This window comes from Nyctibius grandis, chromosome 5 (genome assembly GCF_013368605.1).
Source record: "Nyctibius grandis isolate bNycGra1 chromosome 5, bNycGra1.pri, whole genome shotgun sequence".
NCBI lineage: Eukaryota > Metazoa > Chordata > Aves > Nyctibiiformes > Nyctibiidae > Nyctibius > Nyctibius grandis.
The window spans coordinates 1257462-1277232 of NC_090662.1; the positions used below are offsets into that span (position 1 = coordinate 1257462).

Here is a 19771-nt window from a genome sequence, read left to right on the forward strand (position 1 = left end):
AGCTTGGCCAGGGGAGGGTCAGGTTGGACATTAGGAAGCATTTCTTCTCAGCAAGGGTCATTAGCCATTGGAAGGGGCTGCCCAGGGAGGTGGTGGAGTCACCATCTCTGGAGGGGTTTAAGAAAAGCCTGGACATGGCACTTAGTGCCCTGGTCTAGTTGCCATGGTGGTGTCAGGGCAATGGTTGGACTCAATGATCCCAGAGGGCTCTTCCAACCTCATTGATTCTGATTCTGTAACTCAACACCTTCCTTCTCTTCTTCCTTCACCACCCAAGACCCAGCCTCAGCCATTACCCGCGTCCCCGAGGTCCGTCCTTCTGTCCGGCCGTAGGTTGATCTCCACCAACCTCACGGCCCGCAGCAGCACGGCGAGCTGCGAGCAGATGCTGGCCACGATGTCGATGAGGGGGTCCATCAGGTCCCGGATGCCACAGAGGACCTTCCGCAGGAACAGCAGCAGAGGTTGCAGGAGGCTGTTGAACGTCGCTGCCAAGAAGGGCTTCAAAATATGATCGCCGATGGCTGTCAGCAAACCGACCACCAACACCTGGCGGGGGGGAAGGCAAATTTGGGTTAAAATACTTGTTTTTGATGAATATTCGCCACCACGTGACATCCTGAGGTGTGTGTGGGGCCCTATGAAGAGCAAGTTACTCACAAGGAACTCCACACTCCTAGAGACACCAAAAATGTGGCCAAGATGCAAAAATTTCACTGTGGGAGGAGAAGTTGGAGATTGTGGAGGACCTGAAGGTTCTCCTCCCAGTACTGGAGTATTTTGACGTGGAAACACTCAGAGGAAGGGAAGCAGAAGGTTTGTACTCGGGGTTGTCAGCACTTCTCATCCCCTCCTACAATCATCTCTCCTTGTGCCTCGTCCCCTTCCAATGACCGCAGCCACAAACCCCAGACGAGGTGTGTCGGTGGCAGAAAGGTTCCCGGTGGTGTATTTGGGATGTAACCACGGTTTTTGGAGCGCAAACCTTCTGGGTAAGCATCAAACACTCACATTTCTCACGCCACCCAACCTCCACCATCAAACCTCCAGCATTTGTGACCTTGGGGCTTGATTTTCTTTTGGAGAACAAGCCTGGCCTCCCCACAAACACATCCACTGCTGAGATGGGACTGAGCTTTGACAATGTCTCCAAGATAAATGTGGATTGAAAAAAAAAACCAACCGAGATGAAAAAATCAGATGGAGACATCTCCATTACAGAATCACAGAATCAATGAGGTTGGAAGAGCCCTCTGGGATCATCAAGTCCACCCATTGCCCTGACACCACCATGGCAACTAGACCAGGGCACTAAGTGCCATGGCCAGGCTTTTCTTAAACCCCTCCACAGATGGTGACTCCACCACCTCCCTGGGCAGCCCCTTCCAATGGCTAATGACCCTTGCTGAGAAGAAATGCTTCCTAATGTCCAACCTGAACCTCCCCTGGCCAAGCTTGAGGCCGTGTCCTCTTGTCCTATCGCTGGTTGCCTGGAGAAGAGGCCAACTGTCACCCCGCTACAACCTTGGTGGCAGGGAAACCAGGGTGGCTCACCTGGACCACGGTCTCGCCGAGGAAGCGAACCAACTCGCTGAGGAAGACGGCGAACCCGTTGACCAGGAGCCGCGGGACGGCGAAGGATTCCCTCAGCTTTCGCCGAACCGTCCGCTCGTACCCGCTGAGGAGAAAACCGGGACGTCAAAACCGGGGAGCAAAACCCCGTGGAGCAAATCGACCCCCCCGGCACCTCGGCACCTCCTCCTGGAGGTGACATTATGGATGTTCTTGGGTGCCTGGAGCATCTCCCGCATCAGTTGGGTGTCAACTGGCTTGGAGACACCAGTTGGCCATGGAGGAAGACCCCTGGAAATGGGATGGCCTCGTCTTTATCCCCTTTCCCAGACAGCCCCGGAGCGGGGCGGCCGGCTGGCACGGCACGGCCCGGCACGGCTCCTGGACCCCAGCCACCTCCTCACCACCACGTCCCACTCCACGCGAGGAGGCCACCAAAATAAGGATGAGAAAGAGCCGGAGGTGAGTCTGCACTACTCCTAATTAATTAATGAGCGGATAAATAACGTGATTTGAGGCAGAGACGTGGAGGAGGGAGCGCGGGTTTGCTGCCTGATGGATTTTTGGGCAAGCTCTAGCCAAAACCCGGCTAAAGGAGCCCAAAAATAGATGACAGCTGGCAGGGGGCCCGGGAAGTGACACTTGGAGACGGTGACAGCTCTGGGAAACCCCGTCCCGGCGACTGCACGGCCTCGCGCTCCCTCTCACGGCCGCCGAGGCGATCCCGGGGAGATTTAACCAGAAATAGTCAAAATTAAGAGGTGGGAAGTGCTGGGAGGGGGAAATCGGCGCCAGGGCGGGAGCAGAACCGGGGGCCACCGGTTTCTTGGTGGCAGAAGCAAGTGGGACAGTCCCCTCCTCCGCCACTCCACGCGTGATCACCCCAAAAAACTGATTATTTTCCTTTTTCCTCCCCAATTTGTCCTCGTGAGGACACGGGGCAGCGAGCGGAGCTGGGGACGGGGACAGCAGTGACCGGCCGTCGCCGGCGGTGACGAGAGTCACCGTTAGGGACGGAAAAATGACAATAAAACCCCAAACGGACCCTCGCGGTGCCTCGCGGGGGGTGGCGGGGGACGGAGGGGGCGGAGGGGACACGCACGGTCCCGCTGCCTCCCCCCCGCCCCAAACCTTCCGCCGACGGCCTCCACGCCGGCTCATCGCTGCGGCGAGGGCAGGGACCCCCCGCCGGGTGTCCCGGGCGGGATCCTCCGCGGAACGGCCCCGAAATCGCCGGTTTTTTGGGCCTTTTCCCGTGTTTTTTGTGCCCGGGGCCTGCAGGCCTCGCGGTGGGCGTGGCTTCGCCCCTCGCCCCGCCCATCGCCCCGCCCCCTCGTTGCCAGGCAACAGCCCCGGTGACGGGGTGGGCGGGGCGAGCGGCGCTAGGGGCGTGCCCGCGGGTGAGTGACAGCGAGCGCGGCCAATCACAGCGCGGCGCAAGGAGAAGGGGCGGGGGGTGCCCGCCCACTGCGGGGATTCCCCCCGCGCGTGACGTAGAGCGGGCGGTGGCGCGCGTTATGCAAATGAGGAGGGAAGGGGACACGGGGGGGGTGACACGAGTGGGAGGGACCCGGGCGGTGGCGGCGGCCGCGGAGCGCAGGTGGGTCCCGGGGGGGGGGGTCCCCGGGGGGGTGGGTGTCGCGGGTGGGTGGGTGCCACCACCCCGGTGTCCCCACGGGCCGCGGGGTCTGTCCCCTCTCCCCGTGCCCGGTGGGGTCTGGGGGTGCCCCGCTGGGTGCAGCCCCCCCCAGCCTCGTGGGGTCCGTGCCCGTGTCCCCTCGTGTCCCCCCGTGTCCCTCGTGTCCCTCCCGTGTCCCCCCGTGTCCCCCCGTGTCCCTCGTGTCCCTCCGTGTCCCCCCTTGACCCTCGTATCCTCCTTGTGTCCCCCCGTGTCCCCTGTCCCCCCCCATGTCCCCCTGTGTCCCCCCGTGTCCCCCCGTGTCCCCCCGTGACCCTCGTATCCTCCTTGTGTCCCCCCATGTCCCCTGTCCCCCCCCGTATCCTCCCGTGTCCCCCCGTGTCCCCCCTGTGTCCCCCTCTGACCCTCGTGTCCTCCTGTACCTCCCCCTGTCCCCCTCTGTCCCCCCGTGTCCCCCCATGACCCTCGTGTCCTCCTGTGTCCCTCCGTGTTCCTCAGGTCCCCCCGTGTCCCTCCCGTGTCCCCCCGTGTTCCCTCGTGTCCCCCCGTGTCCCCCGTGTCCCTCGTGTCCCCCCATGACCCTCCGTGTCCCCCCGTGTCCCTCGTGTCCCCCTGCATCCCCTGTGTCCCCTGTCGTGCCCCCCCATATCCCCCCGTGTCCCCCCCATGTCCCCCCGTGTCCCTCTGTGTCCCCTGTCCTCCCCTGTCTCCCTGTCCCCCCATGTCCCCCCCCGTGTCCCCTCTTCCCCCCCGTCCCCCCCCGTGTCTCCCCATGTCCCCTGTCCCCCTCTGTCCCCCCGTGTCCCCCCGTGTCCCTCCCGTGTCCCCCCGTGTCCCCTCGTGTCCCCCTGCGTCCCCCATGTCCCCTGTCGTGCCCCCCATCCCCCTGTGTCCCCCCCGTGTCCCCCGTGTCCCCTGTCCCACCCGTGTCCCCCCCCGTGTCCCCTGTTCCCCCCATCCCACCCCATGTCCCCCCGTGTCCCCCCAATGTCCCCCCTGTCCCCCCTGTCCCTCCCCGTCCCCCCTGTCCCCCCGTGTGTCCCCCCCCGTGTGTCCCCCCGTGTCCCGCTGTCACCTCCCCCCCCCGGTTTTGTTTCCCCGAAGCCACCTCAGCTTCTGCTTTCGGGGCGGGGGGTGACACCCCCGCACCCACGGGGGGACACGCCAGGGGGGGACACGGTTCCTCTTTCGGGGGGGGGCACCCATGGGTGCCCGGGCACAGCTGCACACGCGTGTCACGAGCTGGGGGGGCCTCAGCCCCCTCACATGTGTCACGAGCCCCCCAGGCCTCAGCCCCTCACGCGTGTCACGAGCTGGTGGGGTCTCAGCCCCTCACACGTGTCACGACCCCCCCAGGCCTCAGCCCCCTCACACGTGTCACGAGCCCTCCCCAGGCCTCAGCCCCTCACACGTGTCACGAGCCCTCCCCAGGCCTCAGCCCCTCACGCGTGTCACGAGCCCCCCCAGGCCTCAGCCCCCTCACACGTGTCACGAGCTGGTGGGGCCTCAGCCCCCTCACACGTGTCACGAGCCCCCCAGGCCTCAGCCCCCTCACGCGTGTCACGAGCCCCCCAGCCCTCAGCCCCTCACGCGTGTCACGAGCCCCCCAGGCCTCAGCCCCTCACGCGTGTCACGAGCTGGTGGGGCCTCAGCCCCCTCACACGTGTCACGAGCCCCCCAGGCCTCAGCCCCCTCACGCGTGTCACGAGCCCCCCAGCCCTCAGCCCCTCACGCGTGTCACGAGCCCCCCAGGCCTCAGCCCCCTCACACGTGTCACGAGCTGGTGGGGCCTCAGCCCCTCGCACGTGTCACGAGCCCCCCAGGCCTCAGCCCCTCACACGTGTCACGAGCTGGTGGGGCCTCAGCCCCTCACGCGTGTCACGAGCCCCCCAGGCCTCAGCCCCTCACACGTGTCACGAGCTGGTGGGGCCTCAGCCCCTCACGCGTGTCACGAGCCCCCCAGGCCTCAGCCCCTCACACATGTCACGAGCCTCCCCAGGCCTCAGCCCCTCACGCGTGTCACGAGCCCCCCCAGGCCTCAGCCCCTCACACGTGTCACGAGCTGGGGGGGCCTCAGCCCCTCACGCGTGTCACGAGCCCCTCAGGCCTCAGCCCCTTACACATGTCACGAGCCCCCCAGGCCTCAGCCCCTCACACGTGTCATGAGTCCCCCCAGGCCTCAGCCCCTCACGCGTGTCACGAGCTGGTGGGGCCTCAGCCCCCTCACACATGTCACGAGCCCCCCAGGCCTCAGCCCCTCACACGTGTCACGAGCTGGTGGGGCCTCAGCCCCCTCACACGTGTCACGAGCCCTCCCAGGCCTCAGCCCCTCACACATGTCACGAGCCCCCCAGGCCTCAGCCCCCTCACACGTGTCATGAGCCCCCCAGGCCTCAGCCCCTCACGCGTGTCACGAGCTGGTGGGGTCTCAGCCCCTCACACGTGTCACGACCCCCCAGGCCTAGCCCCCTCACACGTGTCACGAGCTGGTGGGGTCTCAGCCCCCTCACAGGTGTCACAAGCGCCCCAGGCCTCAGCCCCTCACACGTGTCACGAGCTGGTGGGGCCTCAGCCCCTCACAAGTGTCACGACCCCGCCAGGCCTCAGCCCCCTCACACGTGTCACGAGCTGGTGGGGCCTCAGCCCCTCACACGTGTCACGACCCCCCCCCAGGCCTCAGCCCCTCACACGTGTCACGAGCCCCCCCAGGCCTCAGCCCCTCACGCGTATCACCCCACCTGGGGCTGGCGGGTGCCCCGGTGCCCCCAGCCCTCCCGTCCCCCCCCGCAGACCCCCCATGGACCCCCCGCCCCGCCGCGTGCGGCTCAGGCCCTGGCTGGTGGCGCAGCTGGACAGCGGGCGCTACCCGGGGCTGCAGTGGCTGGACCCCGAGCGGCGCCGCTTCGCCATCCCCTGGCACCACGCCACCCGCCACCCCCCCGGGCCCCAGGACCACGACACCATCTTCAAGGTGACAACGGGGACACGGGGGTGAGGGGGTGACGAGGGGGACATGGGACGGGGGCGATGGGGTGACAAGGGGGATGGGGGACGGGGGTGATGGGGTGACTGGGGATGCAGGGTGTTGGGGGATGGAGTGACAGGGTGACAAGGGGGACATGGGGTGGGGGAGATGGGGTGACAAGAGGGACTGGGTCCTTGTGGGGTGCTGGGACCTCATGGGGTGCTGGAGGTCTGTGGGATGCTGGAGCTTCATGGGGTGCTGGGGACTTGTGGAGTTCTGGGACCTCATGGGGTGCTGGAGCTTTGTGGGGTGCTGGGGCACTGCAGGGTGCTGGGACCTCATGGGGTGTTGGGGACTTGTGGGGTGCTGGGGTCTTATGGGGTGCTGGGGACTTGTGGGGTGATGTAGCTTCATGGGGTGCTGGGGCACTGCAGGGTGCTGGGACCTCATTGGGTGCTGGGGACTTGTGGGGTGCTGGGGTCTTATGGGGTGCTGGGACCCCATGGGGTGCTGAAGCTTTGTGGGGTGCTGGGGCACTGCAGGGTGATGTAGCTTCATGGGGTGCTGGGAACTTGTGGGGTGATGGGCCCTTGTGGGGTGCTGAAGCTTTGGGGGGTGCTGGGGCTTCGTGAGGTGCCAGATCCCTGTGGGGTTCCAGAGCCTCATGGGGTGCTGAAGCTTTGTGGGGTGCTGGGATCTCGTAGGGTGCTGGGTCTTTTTGGGGTGCTCGGGTACTGCAGGGTGCTGGGGACTTGTGGGGTGCTGGGTCCTTGTGGGGTGCTGGGACCTCATGGGGTGCTGGGGCTTCATGGGGTGCTGGGGCACTGCAGGGTGCTGGGACCTCATGGGGTGCTGGGGACTTGTGGGGTGCTGGGATCTTGTGGCGTGCTGGAGCTTTATGGGGTGCTGGGGCTTCGTGGGGTGCTGGGGACTCATGGAGTGTTGGGCCCTTGTGGGGTGCTGAAGCTTTGTGGGGTGATGTAGCTTCATGGGGTGCTGGGGACTTGTGGGGTGCTGGGGCACTGCAGGGTGCTGGGACCTCATAGGGTGCTGGAGACTTGTGGGGTGCTGGGGAGTTATGGGGTGCTGGGGCGTTATGGGGTGCTGGGATCTTGTGGGGTGCTGGAGCCTTATGGCGTGCTAGGGCCTTATGGGGTGCTGGGGACTTATGGGGTGCTGAACATTTGTGGGGTGATGGAGCTTCATGGGGTGCTGGGGCCTTGTGGGGTGCTGGGTCTTTTTGGGGTGCTCGGGTACTGCAGGGTGCTGGGACCTCATGGGGTGCTGGGGACTTGTGGGGTGCTGGGACCCCATGGGGTGCTGGAGCTTCATGGGGTGCTGGGGACTCACGGGGTGCTGGGGTGCCAAGGGGGACCCAGGGCAGGGGGTGCTGGGGTGCCAATGGGGACAGGGGATGGGGTGACAACGGGACAGGGCCGGGGCTCGCCCTGGGGCCGCGGCCCGGGGTGCCCGCGGTCCCGGTTGCTGACTCCCCCCCCCCGGGCAGGCGTGGGCGCAGCAGACGGGCCGGTTCCGCGCCGGGCGGGACGCGGCGGACCCGGCGCGCTGGAAGGCCACGCTGCGCTGCGCCCTCAACAAGAGCCGCGAGTTCCGCCTGCTGCTCGACGGGCCCCGCGCCGCCCCCCCGCGGGCCTACCGCGTGTACGAGCTGTGCGGGGCCGCAGGTGCGGGGGGGGACGGGGGGCACCGGGCCTACCGCGTGTACGAGCTGTGCGGGGCCGCAGGTGCGGGGGGGGACGGGGGGCACCGGGCCTACCGCGTGTACGAGCTGTGCGGGGCCGCAGGTGCGGGGGAACGGGGGGAACGGGGAGGGCACTGGGCACCCCGGGAGAGAGCAGCGCCCCGCAAGGCTCCGCGCCCCGACAGGGTCCGGCACCCCACTGGCACCCCATGGGGTCCCAGCACCCTGTGAGGTCCCAGCACCCCACAAAGCTCCAGCACCCCATGAAGCTCCAGCACCCCACAAGTCCCCAGCACCCCACAAAGCTCCAGCACCCCATGGGGTCCCAGCACCCCACAAGTCTCCAGCACCCCACAAAGCTCCAGCACCCCATGGGGTCCCAGCACCCCACAAGTCTCCAGCACCCCACAAGTCTCCAGGACCCCATGAACCCCAGCACCCCACAAGTCCCCAGCACCCCACAAAGCTCCAGCACCCCATGAACCCCAGCACCCCACAAGTCCCCAGCACCCCACAAGTCCCCAGCACCCCATGAAGCTTCATCACCCCACAAAGCTTCAGCACCCCATAAGGCACCAGCACCCCACAAGTCCCCAGCACCCTGCAGTTCCCCAGCACCCCATAAGGCCCCAGCACCCCATAAAGCCCCAGCACCCCACAAAGCTTCAGCACCCCACAAGTCCCCAGCACCCCACAAAGCTACAGCACCCCATGAGGCTCTGGAACCCCACAGGGACCTGACACCCCACAAAGCCCCAGCACCCCACAGAGCCCCAGCACCCCATGAGGTCCCAGTACCCTGCAGTGCCCCAGCACCCCACAAAGCTTCAGCACCCCATGAGATCCCAGCACCCTACACTCCCCCAGCACCCCACAAAGCCCCAGCACCCCACAAGGTCCCCACACCCCATAAGGACCCAGTGCCCTACAGGGACCTGGCACCCCACAAGTCCCCAGCTCCCCATGAAGCTCCAGCACCCCACAAAGCTCCAGCACCCCACAAGTCCCTCACACCCCATAAGGACCCAGTGACCTGTGGCACCTCAGCACCCCACAAATCCCCAGCACCCCATGAGAACCCGGCACCCTACACTCCCCCAGCACCCCACAAAGCCCCAGCACTCCACGAGGTCCCCACACCCCATAAGGACCCAGTGCCCCACAGGGACCTGGCACCCCACAAAGCTCCAGCTCCCCATGAAGCTTCAGCACCCCACAAGGACCCAGCACCCCATAAGGACCCAGTGCCCTGTGGCACCTCAGCACCCCACAAACCCCCAGCACCCCCCAAACCCCCAGCACCCCAAACTCCCCCACCCCCCCAAAGCCCCCCAGCCCCCCACCCCAGCCCCTCTCTCCCCACAGACGGGGCGGCCGAGGATGACTACGGCTGCGGCGAGGAGGAGGAGGAGGAGGAGGAGGACGTCAGCCAGGTACCTGGGGGGGGGACACAGGGGACACCCCCAAACCACCGGGGACACCGAGGGGGGGTTCTGTGCCCCCCCACCCTCTAACCACCCCGCTGCCCACCCCACAGCTCCAGAAGATGACAGCCCTGAGCATCGATGGTGAGTGGGGGGCATGGGGGGGTGTGTGGGGGGTGTGGGGGGGTGTGTGGGGGGTTTGGGGGGGCATGGGGGGTGTGGGGGGGCCATAAGCACCCTCTGACCCCCCCGCTGTGCCCCAGACACCCCGCACGGGCGGGACCTGCTGCCCCCCTACCCCTGGCCCAAGGAGGACCCCCCCTTCGGCAGCGGCTGCCCCCCGGGGCCCTTCGTACCGCCCTGCCCAGCGCTGCTCCCCGGGGAGGTGGGGGGCACCCACGGGACCCCCGAGCTGCCCCCCGCTGCCCTTGCCGAGACCGGGCCCCCCCTGGGCACCCTGGGGCCCCCGGCTGCCTGCCCAGGGGCACCCATGGAGCACGTCACCCCCAACCTGCTCAACAGCCCCCACATGCTGCCGCGTAAGGAGGGGGGGTGGCAAGGGGGGGGGCTGGGGGGGTGGCCATGGGTGTGGGGTGGTGGTGGCCATGGGTGTGGGGTGGCCATGGGGTGGCTGGATGGTGGTGACCATGGGTGTGGGGTGGCCATGGGGTGGCTGGATGGTGGTGGCCATGGGTATGGGGTGGCTGGATGGTGGTGGCCATGGGTATGGGGTGGCCATGGGTGTGGGATGGCCATGGGTGCAGGGTGGCCATGGGTGTAGGATGGCCATGGGTGGGATGGCCATGGGTATGGGGTGTCCATGGGTGTAGGATGGCCATGGGTGTGGGGTGGCCATGGGTGTGGGGTGCCCATGGGTGTAGGATGGCCATGGGTGTGGGGTGGCCATGGGTGTAGGATGGCCATGGGTGCGGGGTAGCCATGGGTGTGGGGTGGCCATGGGTGTAGGATGGCCATGGGGTGGCTAGATGGTGGTGGCCATGGGTGTGGGGTGACTGGATGGGGGTATCCATGGATATGGGGTGGCTAGATGGTGGTGGCCATGGGTGTGAGGTGGCCATGGGTGTAGGATGGCCATGGGTGGAGGGTGGCCATGGGGTGGCTGGGTGGGGTGGCCATGGGTGTAGGATGGCCATGGGGTGGCTGGATGGTGGTGGCCATGGGTGCAGGGTGCCCATGGGTGCAGGGTGGCCATGGGGTGGCCAGGCAGGGATGTCCCTGCAGCTCACCTCCGCGTCCCTCCTGCAGTGACCGACCTGGAGCTGAAGTTCCAGTACCGGGGCCGCCAGGTCGGGGTCCTCACCATCAGCAACCCCCACGGCTGCCGCCTCTTCCACAGCCGCCTGGCGCCCACGCCGGAGCAGGTGGAGCTCTTCGGGCCGCTCACCCTGGAGCAGGTCCCCTTCCCGGCCACCGACGCCATCCCCAACGAGAAGCAACGCTTCTACACCCACCAGCTCCTGGACGTGCTGGACCGCGGGCTCATCCTGGAGCTCCAGGGCCAGGACCTCTATGCCATCCGCCTCTGCCAGTGCAAGGTCTTCTGGACGGGGCCCTGCGCCGCCCGCCGCGCCGGCCCCAACCCCATCGAGAGGGAGAAGAAGACCAAGCTCTTCAGCCTCGAGGGGTTTCTCAATGGTGAGAGGAGAACGGGGGTGGTGGTGGTGGTCCTCTGAGCTCCTTGGGGACATCGGGTGGGATGGGGGGGACCAAGCTGGGATGGGGGGACACCAGGTGGCACGTGGGGACCTGATGGTGTGGAGGAACCAAGCTGGGATGGGGGGACACCAGGTGGCACGTGGGGACCTGGTGGTGTGGAGGAACCAAGCTGGGATGGGGGGACACCAGGCGGCATGTGGGGACCTGGTGGTGTGGAGGAACCAAGCTGGGATGGGGGGACACCAGGTGGTACATGGGGGTCTGGTGGTATGAAGGGACCAAGCTGGGATGGGGGGACACCAGGTGGCCTGTGGGGACCTGATGGTGTGGAGGAACCAAGCTGGGATGGGGGGACATCAGGTGGCACGTGGAGACCTGGTGGCATAAGGGGACCAAGCTGGGATGGGGGGACACCAGGCGGCATGTGGAGACATGGTGGCATGAGGGGACCAAGCTGGGATGGGGGGACACCAGGTGGCATGTGGGGACCTGATGGTGTGGAGGAACCAAGCTGGGATGGGGGGACACCAGGTTGCACATGGGGGTCTGTTGGCATGATGGGGGGCACCAAGCTGGTCTGGTGGTGGGACAGGCTGGCGCGAGGCCCCGTCCTGCCCCTCACTGCGGTGTCCGGCCCCGCAGGCCTCATCCTGTTCCAGAAGGGCCAGACCACCACCCCCCCGCCCTTCGAGATCTTCTTCTGCTTCGGCGAGGAGTGGCCGGACCAGAAGCCCAAGGAGAAGAAGCTCATCACGGTGCAGGTGAGGGATGGGGTGGTGTCCCCAGGGTGTCCCCAGGGTAGGTGTCCCCGTGCCCGCTGACGCGGTGGCACCTCCCGCAGGTGGTGCCGGTGGTGGCGCGGCTGCTGCTGGAGATGTTCTCGGGGGAGCTCTCGTGGTCGGCCGACAGCGTCCCCCTCCACATCTCCCACCCCGACCTCAAGGACAGGATGGTGGAGCAGTTCAAGGAGCTCCACCAGCTCTGGCAGAACCAGCAGCGCCTGCAGCCGGCGCCCGGCCCCTGGGTGCTGCCACCCGGCTCCCTGCCCCAGTGACGAGGGGACACGTGGGGGGGGGACACGGGGGCACCCACGGCACTGCCACCATGAAGCCCCTCGAGATGGTCCCAATGGTGGCGCCCACCAGCCCCTCGAGATGATCCCGATGGTGCCCACCAGCCCCTTGAGATGATCCCGATGGTGGCGCCCACCAGCCCCTCGAGATGATCCAAATGCTGGTGCCCACCAGCCCCTTGAGATGATCCCGATGGTGTCCACCAGCCCATCGAGGTGATCCCAATGGTGCCCACCAGCTCCTCGAGATGATCCCACTGGTGGTGCCCACCAGCCCCTCACCGCCTGGTGGAGCCGGGGCCACCCAGCGCTGTCCCCATCCCTGTCCCCATCCCACCAGGGACCAGCACCCACTGAGTCCCATGGCGGGGGGGGGTCCAGGGAGGCTTCAGTGGGGCTGGACTGGAGGAGAAGCTGCACCCACCACCCTGGAGCACCCTCAATGTGGTGCCCAAACCCACCAGTTTGGGGAGAAACAGCAAGAAAATGGGGCCAGGATGGGGTGACGCCCCGGTTCCCCTTCCCAGTGCTGGGGACACCTGGCAGTGGTGGGACTGGGGACACGGGGCAGTGGTGGGACTGGGGACACCCAGCAGTGGTGGGACTGGGGACACCCAGGGGTGGTGGGACTGGGGGCATGGGGCAGTGGTGGGACTGGGGACACCCAGGGGTGGTGGGGCTGGGGGCACCCATCAGTGGTGGGACTGGGGACACCAAGCAGTGGTGGGACTGGGGGCACGGGGCAGTGGTGGGACTGGGGACACCCGGCACTGGTGGGACTGGGGACACCCGGCACTGGTGGGGCTGGGGACACCCATCAGTGGTGGGGCTGGGGACACGGGGTGGTGGTGGGACTGGGGGCACCCAGCGGTGGTGGGACTGGGGACATGGGACAGTGGTGGGGCTGGGGACATGGGGCAGTGGTGGGACTGGGGACACCCAGGGGTGGTGGGGCTGGGGGCACCCGGCACTGGTGGGGCTGGGGACATGGGGCACTGGTGGGACTGGGGACACCCGGCCATGGTGGGGCTGGTGAGAAGAACCAGACCAGAACTTGGGTTTTTAATTTATTTTTTTTTCACTTTTTTGGGTGTTTTTTATCATTTTTCTTGTTCTCGAGGTGGCCGCACCCCCCGGGCAGCGCCCAGCACCCACCGCCCGGCCCCGCGCCCGCTCCAGCCGCCTCCTCCCCGCACCCTCCGACCCTCAAAGAAACCGAATAAAACCAAAAAAAAACCTAAAAAAAAAGCAGAAAAAAATAAAATCGATGTTTAAAGCGTCCGTGTCGTCACCGGGCGGGACACGGGGAGGGATGGGGGGGGGACAGACCCACAGCCACCACCTCCCCTACACCTATTGTCACCCCCCGTGGTGGTTTTTTTTTGCTGAAATCAATTTTTTTAATCATTTTTTAAAATTTTTTCTCCATTTCACAGAAAGTTTTTCTACTTCACGCTCGGTTTCCTGCGGGCGAATCCCGTTTCTCTCCGCTGGGTTGTTTTAACCTTTTAATTATTTTTTATCTTTATATTTTATTTCCCCTCCCCCCCCTCGCCCTGGTGGGGGAGGGGAAGGGGCCGGGGGAGCGGGACCCTCGTGGGGTGGCCCCGGGGCGCTCCGGGCTGGGTGGGGGGGGGACGCGCTGGAGCCACGGTGGGTCGTGGTTTGCTTCGGTCTTCGCATTAAAAGACATTCCTGGGAGGGTGGGGGGGGAGAGAGAGGGGTCACAGCGATGTCACCGCGATGTCACCGCGGGGGTCACGGTCCCCGCGGCCCCTCGTACCTGGGAGACGGTGCCCGAGCTACCGGAACAGGCGGGTGAAGTCCCTCAGAGCCCAGCAGACTTGTTTACATTCCTCAGCGCTGGGGGTGACATTAGAGGGTGACATTAGAGGGGTGACATTAGAGGGTGACATTAGAGGGTGACATTAGAGGGGTGACATTAGAGGGGTGACATTAGAGGGGTGACGTGAGGAGGTGACACTGGGGAAGCAGGGGGAGGTGTCCCTCCACCCAGCGCCGTCCTGCTGGCACGCCGTGGTGGTGGCACCGGGAGCCAGGAGCGTGGCAGCTCGGCTCCAAGGTGGTGTGGCAACTATTGGGGCCAAATGGGCTCGGTAGCCCCTGGATGGGCTGTGGGACTGTCCCCAGAGGGGACCCGTGTGCCACCACGTGCAAGGAGGCAGGTAGCCCCAGGGATGAGCCCAGTAGCCCTGTTGGGGGGGGGTGAGGGTGCTGGGGAGGGATGAAGGGTGCTGGGGAGGGACGAGGGGTGCTGGGGAGGGATGAAGGGTGCTGGGGAGGGACGAGGGGTGCTGGGGAGGGATGAAGGGTGCTGGGGAGGGATGAAGGGTGATGGGGAGGGATGAGGGGTGCTGGGGAGGGATGAAGGGTGCTGGTGGGAGACGAGGGGTGATGGGGAGGGTCGAGGGGTGCTGGGGAGAGATCAAGGGTGGTGGGGAGGGATCAAGGGTGGTGGGGAGGGATCAAGGGTGCCGGGGAGGGACGAGGGGTGATGGGGAGGGTCGAGGGGTGCTGGGAGGGATGAAGGGTGCTGGGGAGGGTCGAGGGGTGCTGGGGAGATGCTCTGGGGAGGACAGCCCGTGGCCGGCAGCGGGGAGAGCTGAGCCTTGGAGGACACCAGGGTGCAGAGGCCACGTCCCAGGGACGCGCTCACGCCCTGGCTCCCGGCACGCCCGTGAGCCCTCACCTCGTGACCTGCTTGTGGAAGTCGGTGAGCTGTTTGTGTGTGACTTGGATGGCTCCTCCCGACGTCTCCTTCAGTAACCCCTTGAGCGAGTTCTCCAGCCAGCGGCAGAACGTCTGCGGGGAGAGAGGGGAGAAGCTCAGGGCGCGGAGCCAAACCCGGCCCCCACCTCCTTGGCTTGGGAGGGGACGGGCTGGAGAGCTGGGGGAGAGGGACCTCATGGAGTTCAACAAGGGCAAGTGTAGGGTCCTGCACCTGGGGAGGAATAACCCCCTGCACCAGGACAGGCTGGGGGTGACCTGCTGGAGAGCAGCTCTGCAGAGAAGGACCTGGGGGTTCTGGGGGACAACAAGTTCCCCATGAGCCAACAATGTGCCCTTGTGGCCAGGAAGGCCAATGGTGTCCTGGGGTGCGTGAGGAAGAGTGTGGGCAGCAGGTCGAGGGAGGTTCTCCTGCCCCTCTACACGGCCCTGGTGAGGCCACATCTGGAGTAACTGTGTGCAGTTCTGGGCCCCCCAGTTCAAGAAAGACCAGGAGCTACTGGAGAGAGTCCAGCGGAGGGTACGGAGATGGTCAGAGGGCTGGAGCATCTCTGCTGCGAGAAGAGGCTGAGGGAGCTGGGGCTGTTCAGCTGGAGAAGAGCAGACTGAGGGGGATCTTATCAATGCTCACAGATACCTCAGGGGGGTGTCAAGGGGATGGGGCCAGACTCTTCTCAGTGGTGCCCAGTGACAGGACAAGGGGCAACGGGCACAAGCTGAAACATGGGAAGTTCCGTCTGAATGTGAGGAGGAACTTCTCTGCTGTGAGGGTGCCAGAGCCCTGGCACAGGCTGCCCAGGGAGGGGGGGAGTCTCCTTCTCTGGAGATATTCAAACCTGCCTGGACGCGACCCTGTGCGACGTGCTCTGGGTGACCCTGCTTGGGCAGGGGTTGGGCTGGATGATCTCCAGAGGGCCCTTCCCACCCTTGACCACTCTGTGACTCTGTGTGAGGCTCTGGGGTTCAGCTCTGCGCACACCAGGAGGGCTCAGGGCCGCAGCCTGCAGTCCCCCCGCGTCCCTTCGGGGTCCGCCCCGTCCCTCTCACCGGCCGGTCGATCTGCATGATCTCCCAGAGCACCTCGGCGACGTCGGGCAGGGTGTAGGGCGGCAGGCAGAAGCAGCACGTGTGCAGCAGCTGGTTGACGAGCTGCTGGCCCAGTTGGTTCATCACCTGCCCGATGAGCTCCTTCCGCACTTCGAAGTCCTCCTCGTGCTGCGGGAGGAAGGAGAGAGGGGGGGTGAGCAGCGCCTGGGGACAGGGACACGCTGCTCCTGGGGGTTCCTCCCAGAGCATCTCCACGGTGGAGTAACCGTGGTGGCTTGGCTACGGCAGTGGGACATCCCTCGCTGGGGACCGTGGTGACAAACACCCACGAGGATGGCATCACCAGCTCCACGGAGGAAGCCCACCCCACAAAAAGGGACGCCCCCAGGGGGTCACTCACGTCGTTGGCCACCCCGGTGTGGATGAGGTCGCGCAGGAACTTCATGACGCTGCAGTTGGCGTCCCGGTGATCCAGGGTGGTGGCGGCGATGGCCCACTGCAGGATGGGGATCATCACCTGGCTGCGGAGCAAGGTGACGGGGCTGCGCTGGATGAACCTGGCCGGGCAGAGGGACACACAGATGTGACCAGTGGTGTGGCTTTCCCCACACCCCACCTTCTCCCAGTCGCCCATGAAGATGGGAGCGATCGCATGGGGACCCCTCGGCAAGCAGAGAGGGGTCGGGGTGTCCCCGTGCAGGAGAAGGTGAAAGGAGAGCGTGGGTACCTGGCTGCTAGTCGGAAGAGGTCGTCCACGGTGTCCGGGTGGTTCTGAAGGCCGTTGGGCTGCTCTAGGAGCTGGAAGGTGGGGATGCACAGAGCCTAGGAGAAGGGGATGCGTTAGCAATTAGCTCTGATTACACCTTCCTCAACGCAGGAGCAAGAAACCACCCACTGCTTTAACCACAGAACTTCTGCTCCTTGGGTTTGGTCACCAGCTCACAGGAGAGCAGAGCGGGGCTGGGACCAGCACAGGTTGGCGTGGGAATTGCTCTGCTCCATGGAAACCCCCCGGGCACCCCCGGCCCGGCCCCACCACGAGCGCAGAGGGGTGGTTACTGCGCCAGCACGTGGCAATACGAGGAGCAACGGGGCTGGGGAAGGGTCTGGAGCACAAGTGTGATGGGGAGCGGCTGAGGGACCTGGGGGGGTTTAGCCTGGAGAGAAGGAGGCTGAGGGGAGACCTTCTCGCTCCCTACAACTGCCTGAAAGGAGGGTGTAGCGAGGGGGGTCGGTCTCTTCTCCCAGGTAACAAGTGATGGGACGAGAGGAAACGGCCTCAAGGTGCCCCAGGGGAGGTTTAGATTGGAGATCAGGGACAATTTCTTCATGGAAAGGGTTGTCAAGCGCTGGCACAGGCTGCCCAGGGCAGTGGTGGAGTCCCCATCCCTGGGGGGATTTAAAAGCCGTGTAGATGTGGTGCTGAGGGACATGAGTTAGTGGTGGGTGGCCTTGGCAGTGCTGGGTTAACGGGTGGACTCAATGATCTCAAAGATCCTTCCCAACCTCAAAGACTCGATGATGTAGAACCGAACCCCTGGGGGGTTCCTGGCACCCACCTGCAGCATGTCGAGCAGGCCCTGCCGGCAGCCCTCCTCCATGCCGTACTCGTCCACCAAGATGCTGCCCAGGTAGAGGAAACAGGAGTGCTGGTGCGCCCGGTACACGTTCACCATCTGCGGGGAGATGGGCACTGCCTGGCACCGCCAACGTTGCCCACCCACCACCAACGAAACCACTGTGGCTGTTGCCACCAGAGAAGTCCCTACGTGCTGCTTGCTGGGGCCCATCGGCTGCAGGATCTGGCCAGGGGTTCCTCGGCCAACCCCTGGACCTACTGCAGGGACCCCGAACCAGCTGCTCCCCAGGGGCAGGGTCCTCCTGGCTGTAGCCCCCATGGGTGACCCATGGAGGGGTGAAGCCGTACACTCGTCACCTCCCAGGATCTGCCCAACAGCCCCACCTTCTCTCTGAGAAATGGCTGCTCTCATCACATGCCAAGGTGACGTCCCAGCCTGCCAGACCTTCCCCCAGCCCCACGGCGGGCAGGGGACACCCTGAAGGACTTGCTCAGGTCTGACCTTGCACTTGGGAGCATCTCCGTGCTGTGGCTCGTAGAGCCAAGAGAGCTCCCATCGCCTTCCACCCTCCCTGAGCCCCATGGAAGCACGGAGCGGAGCAGGGGACACCTAATGTGGTTGGACTTGATGATCCCAGAGGTCTCTTCCAACCTGATTGATTGATTCTGAACATCAGCCTGAGTCACCTCTTCAAGGAGTCACACGTGGAGTTTCACACACACCTTCCCAACTACAGCTACAACTGCAGGGCTCCCACAACCCACGGAGCATCAACCAGGCAGAGCTTGGCTCTTGTCTTTTAGGTTGGGGCTGATCTACTGGAGAGCAGCTCTACCGAGAAGGACCTGGGGGTTCTGGGGGACAACAAGTTCTCCATGAGCCAGCAATGTGCCCCCGGGGCCAGGAAGGTCAGTGGTGTCCTGGGGTGCGTGAGGAAGAGTGTGGGCAGCAGGTCGAGGGAGGTTCTCCTGCCCCTCTACACTGCCCTGGTGAGGCCACATCTGGAGTAACTGTGGGCAGTTCTGGGCCCCCCAGTTCAAGAAAGACCAGGAGCTACTGGAGAGAGTCCAGTGGAGGGTATGGAGATGGTCAGAGGGCTGGAGCATCTCTGCTGCGAGGAGAGGCTGAGGGAGCTGGGGCTGTTCAGCTGGAGAAGAGGAGGCTCAGAGGTGACCTTAGTGCAGTCTACAACTACCTGAAGGGAGGTTGTAGCAGGGTGGGAGTCGGCCTCTTCTCCTGGACAACCAGCGACTAGGACAAGAGGACACAGCCTCAAGCTTGGCCAGGGGAGGGTCAGGTTGGCCATTAGGAAGCATTTCTTCTGAGCAAGGGTCATTAGCCATTGGAAGGGGCTGCCCAGGGAGGTGGTGGAGTCACCATCTCTGGAGGGGTTTAAGAAAAGCCTGGCCATGGCACTTAGTGCCCTGGTCTAGTTGCCATGGTGGTGTCAGGGCAATGGTTGGACTCGATGATCCCAGAGGGCTCTTCCAACCTCAGTGATTCTGGGATTCTTCCCTGCAGGCCAAAGGCTCTCTCTGCTCCTCAAGGGTTTATGCAGGAACCCCTGAGCTCCTCCGTGGTGCTTTCAGCGCCGGTCACTGCCCGGCAGCGCCCATGGGACGCACCTGCGTTGCCCATGCGAACCCAACGAGTGTTTTCGCCGACGACAGCTCGAAGCCGGGGCCGCAGCGTCCCCCCAAAGGTGCAGAGAGCCGGGGGGGGTGTCTCATACCTGGGTGACGAGCGGCTGCAGGAGGGCGGCGGAGCCTTTGCCCACGCAGCGCACGGCGAAGCGCAGGCACCGGCAGCACCGCTCCACGATGCGGTTATCGGCACTGTGTTTGTTCAGGGTCTCCGACAGCACGGGCCAGATCTGGGCACACACAGGAGGGGTTAGAGCTGAACCAGAACATGGCCTAACCCACCACAGAAAGTCACTTAGTGCCATGGTCTAGTTGAGCTGTGAGGGTGGTGAGACCCTGGCCCAGGCTGCCCAGAGCAGCTGTGGCTGCCCCCTCCCTGGCAGTGTTCAAGGCCAGGTTGGATGGGGCTTGGAGCAACCTGGTCTGGTGGAAGGTGTCCCTGCCCGTGGCAGGGGGTTGGAACTAGATGGGCTTTAAGGTCCCTTCCAACCCAAACCAGTCTGTGATTCTGATTCTATGATTTCTTCTCCCAGGTAACAAGTGATGGGACGAGAGGAAATGGCCTCAAGTTGCCCCAGGGGAGGTTTAGATTGGAGATCAGGGACAATTTCTTCATGGAAAGGGTTGTCAAGCGCTGGCACAGGCTGCCCAGGGCAGTGGTGGAGTCCCCATCCCTGGAGGGTATTTAAAAGCCATGTAGAT

At 64.9% G+C, this 19771-nt stretch overlaps 2 protein-coding genes across 2 annotated transcripts in view; one reads left to right on the plus strand and one right to left on the minus strand.

The window, feature by feature from the left end:
- The first annotated feature begins 3141 nt into the window (after positions 1 to 3141).
- IRF5 (interferon regulatory factor 5) lies at positions 3142 to 12679 on the plus strand. Its single transcript, XM_068400448.1, has 9 exons — positions 3142 to 3172; positions 6002 to 6182; positions 7684 to 7852; positions 9202 to 9311; positions 9416 to 9446; positions 9566 to 9841; positions 10569 to 10958; positions 11622 to 11740; positions 11821 to 12679. The coding sequence occupies exons 2-9, from the start codon at positions 6009 to 6011 to the stop codon at positions 12031 to 12033; spliced, it is 1482 nt and encodes a 493-aa protein (XP_068256549.1). The 5' UTR covers positions 3142 to 3172; positions 6002 to 6008; the 3' UTR covers positions 12034 to 12679.
- A 426-nt stretch (positions 12680 to 13105) lies between these two features.
- Positions 13106 to 19771, minus strand: part of TNPO3 (transportin 3) — a 51597-nt gene continuing 44931 nt past the window's right edge. The window contains exons 16-23 of the mRNA XM_068400447.1: positions 19159 to 19299; positions 17406 to 17522; positions 16574 to 16668; positions 16247 to 16403; positions 15847 to 16014; positions 14762 to 14874; positions 13835 to 13914; positions 13106 to 13746 (exon numbers count right to left, since the gene is read on the minus strand). Coding sequence (XP_068256548.1) covers positions 13854 to 13914; positions 14762 to 14874; positions 15847 to 16014; positions 16247 to 16403; positions 16574 to 16668; positions 17406 to 17522; positions 19159 to 19299 — 852 coding nt within the window. The 3' untranslated portion in view covers positions 13106 to 13746; positions 13835 to 13853. The remainder of the gene's footprint in view (positions 13747 to 13834; positions 13915 to 14761; positions 14875 to 15846; positions 16015 to 16246; positions 16404 to 16573; positions 16669 to 17405; positions 17523 to 19158; positions 19300 to 19771) is intronic.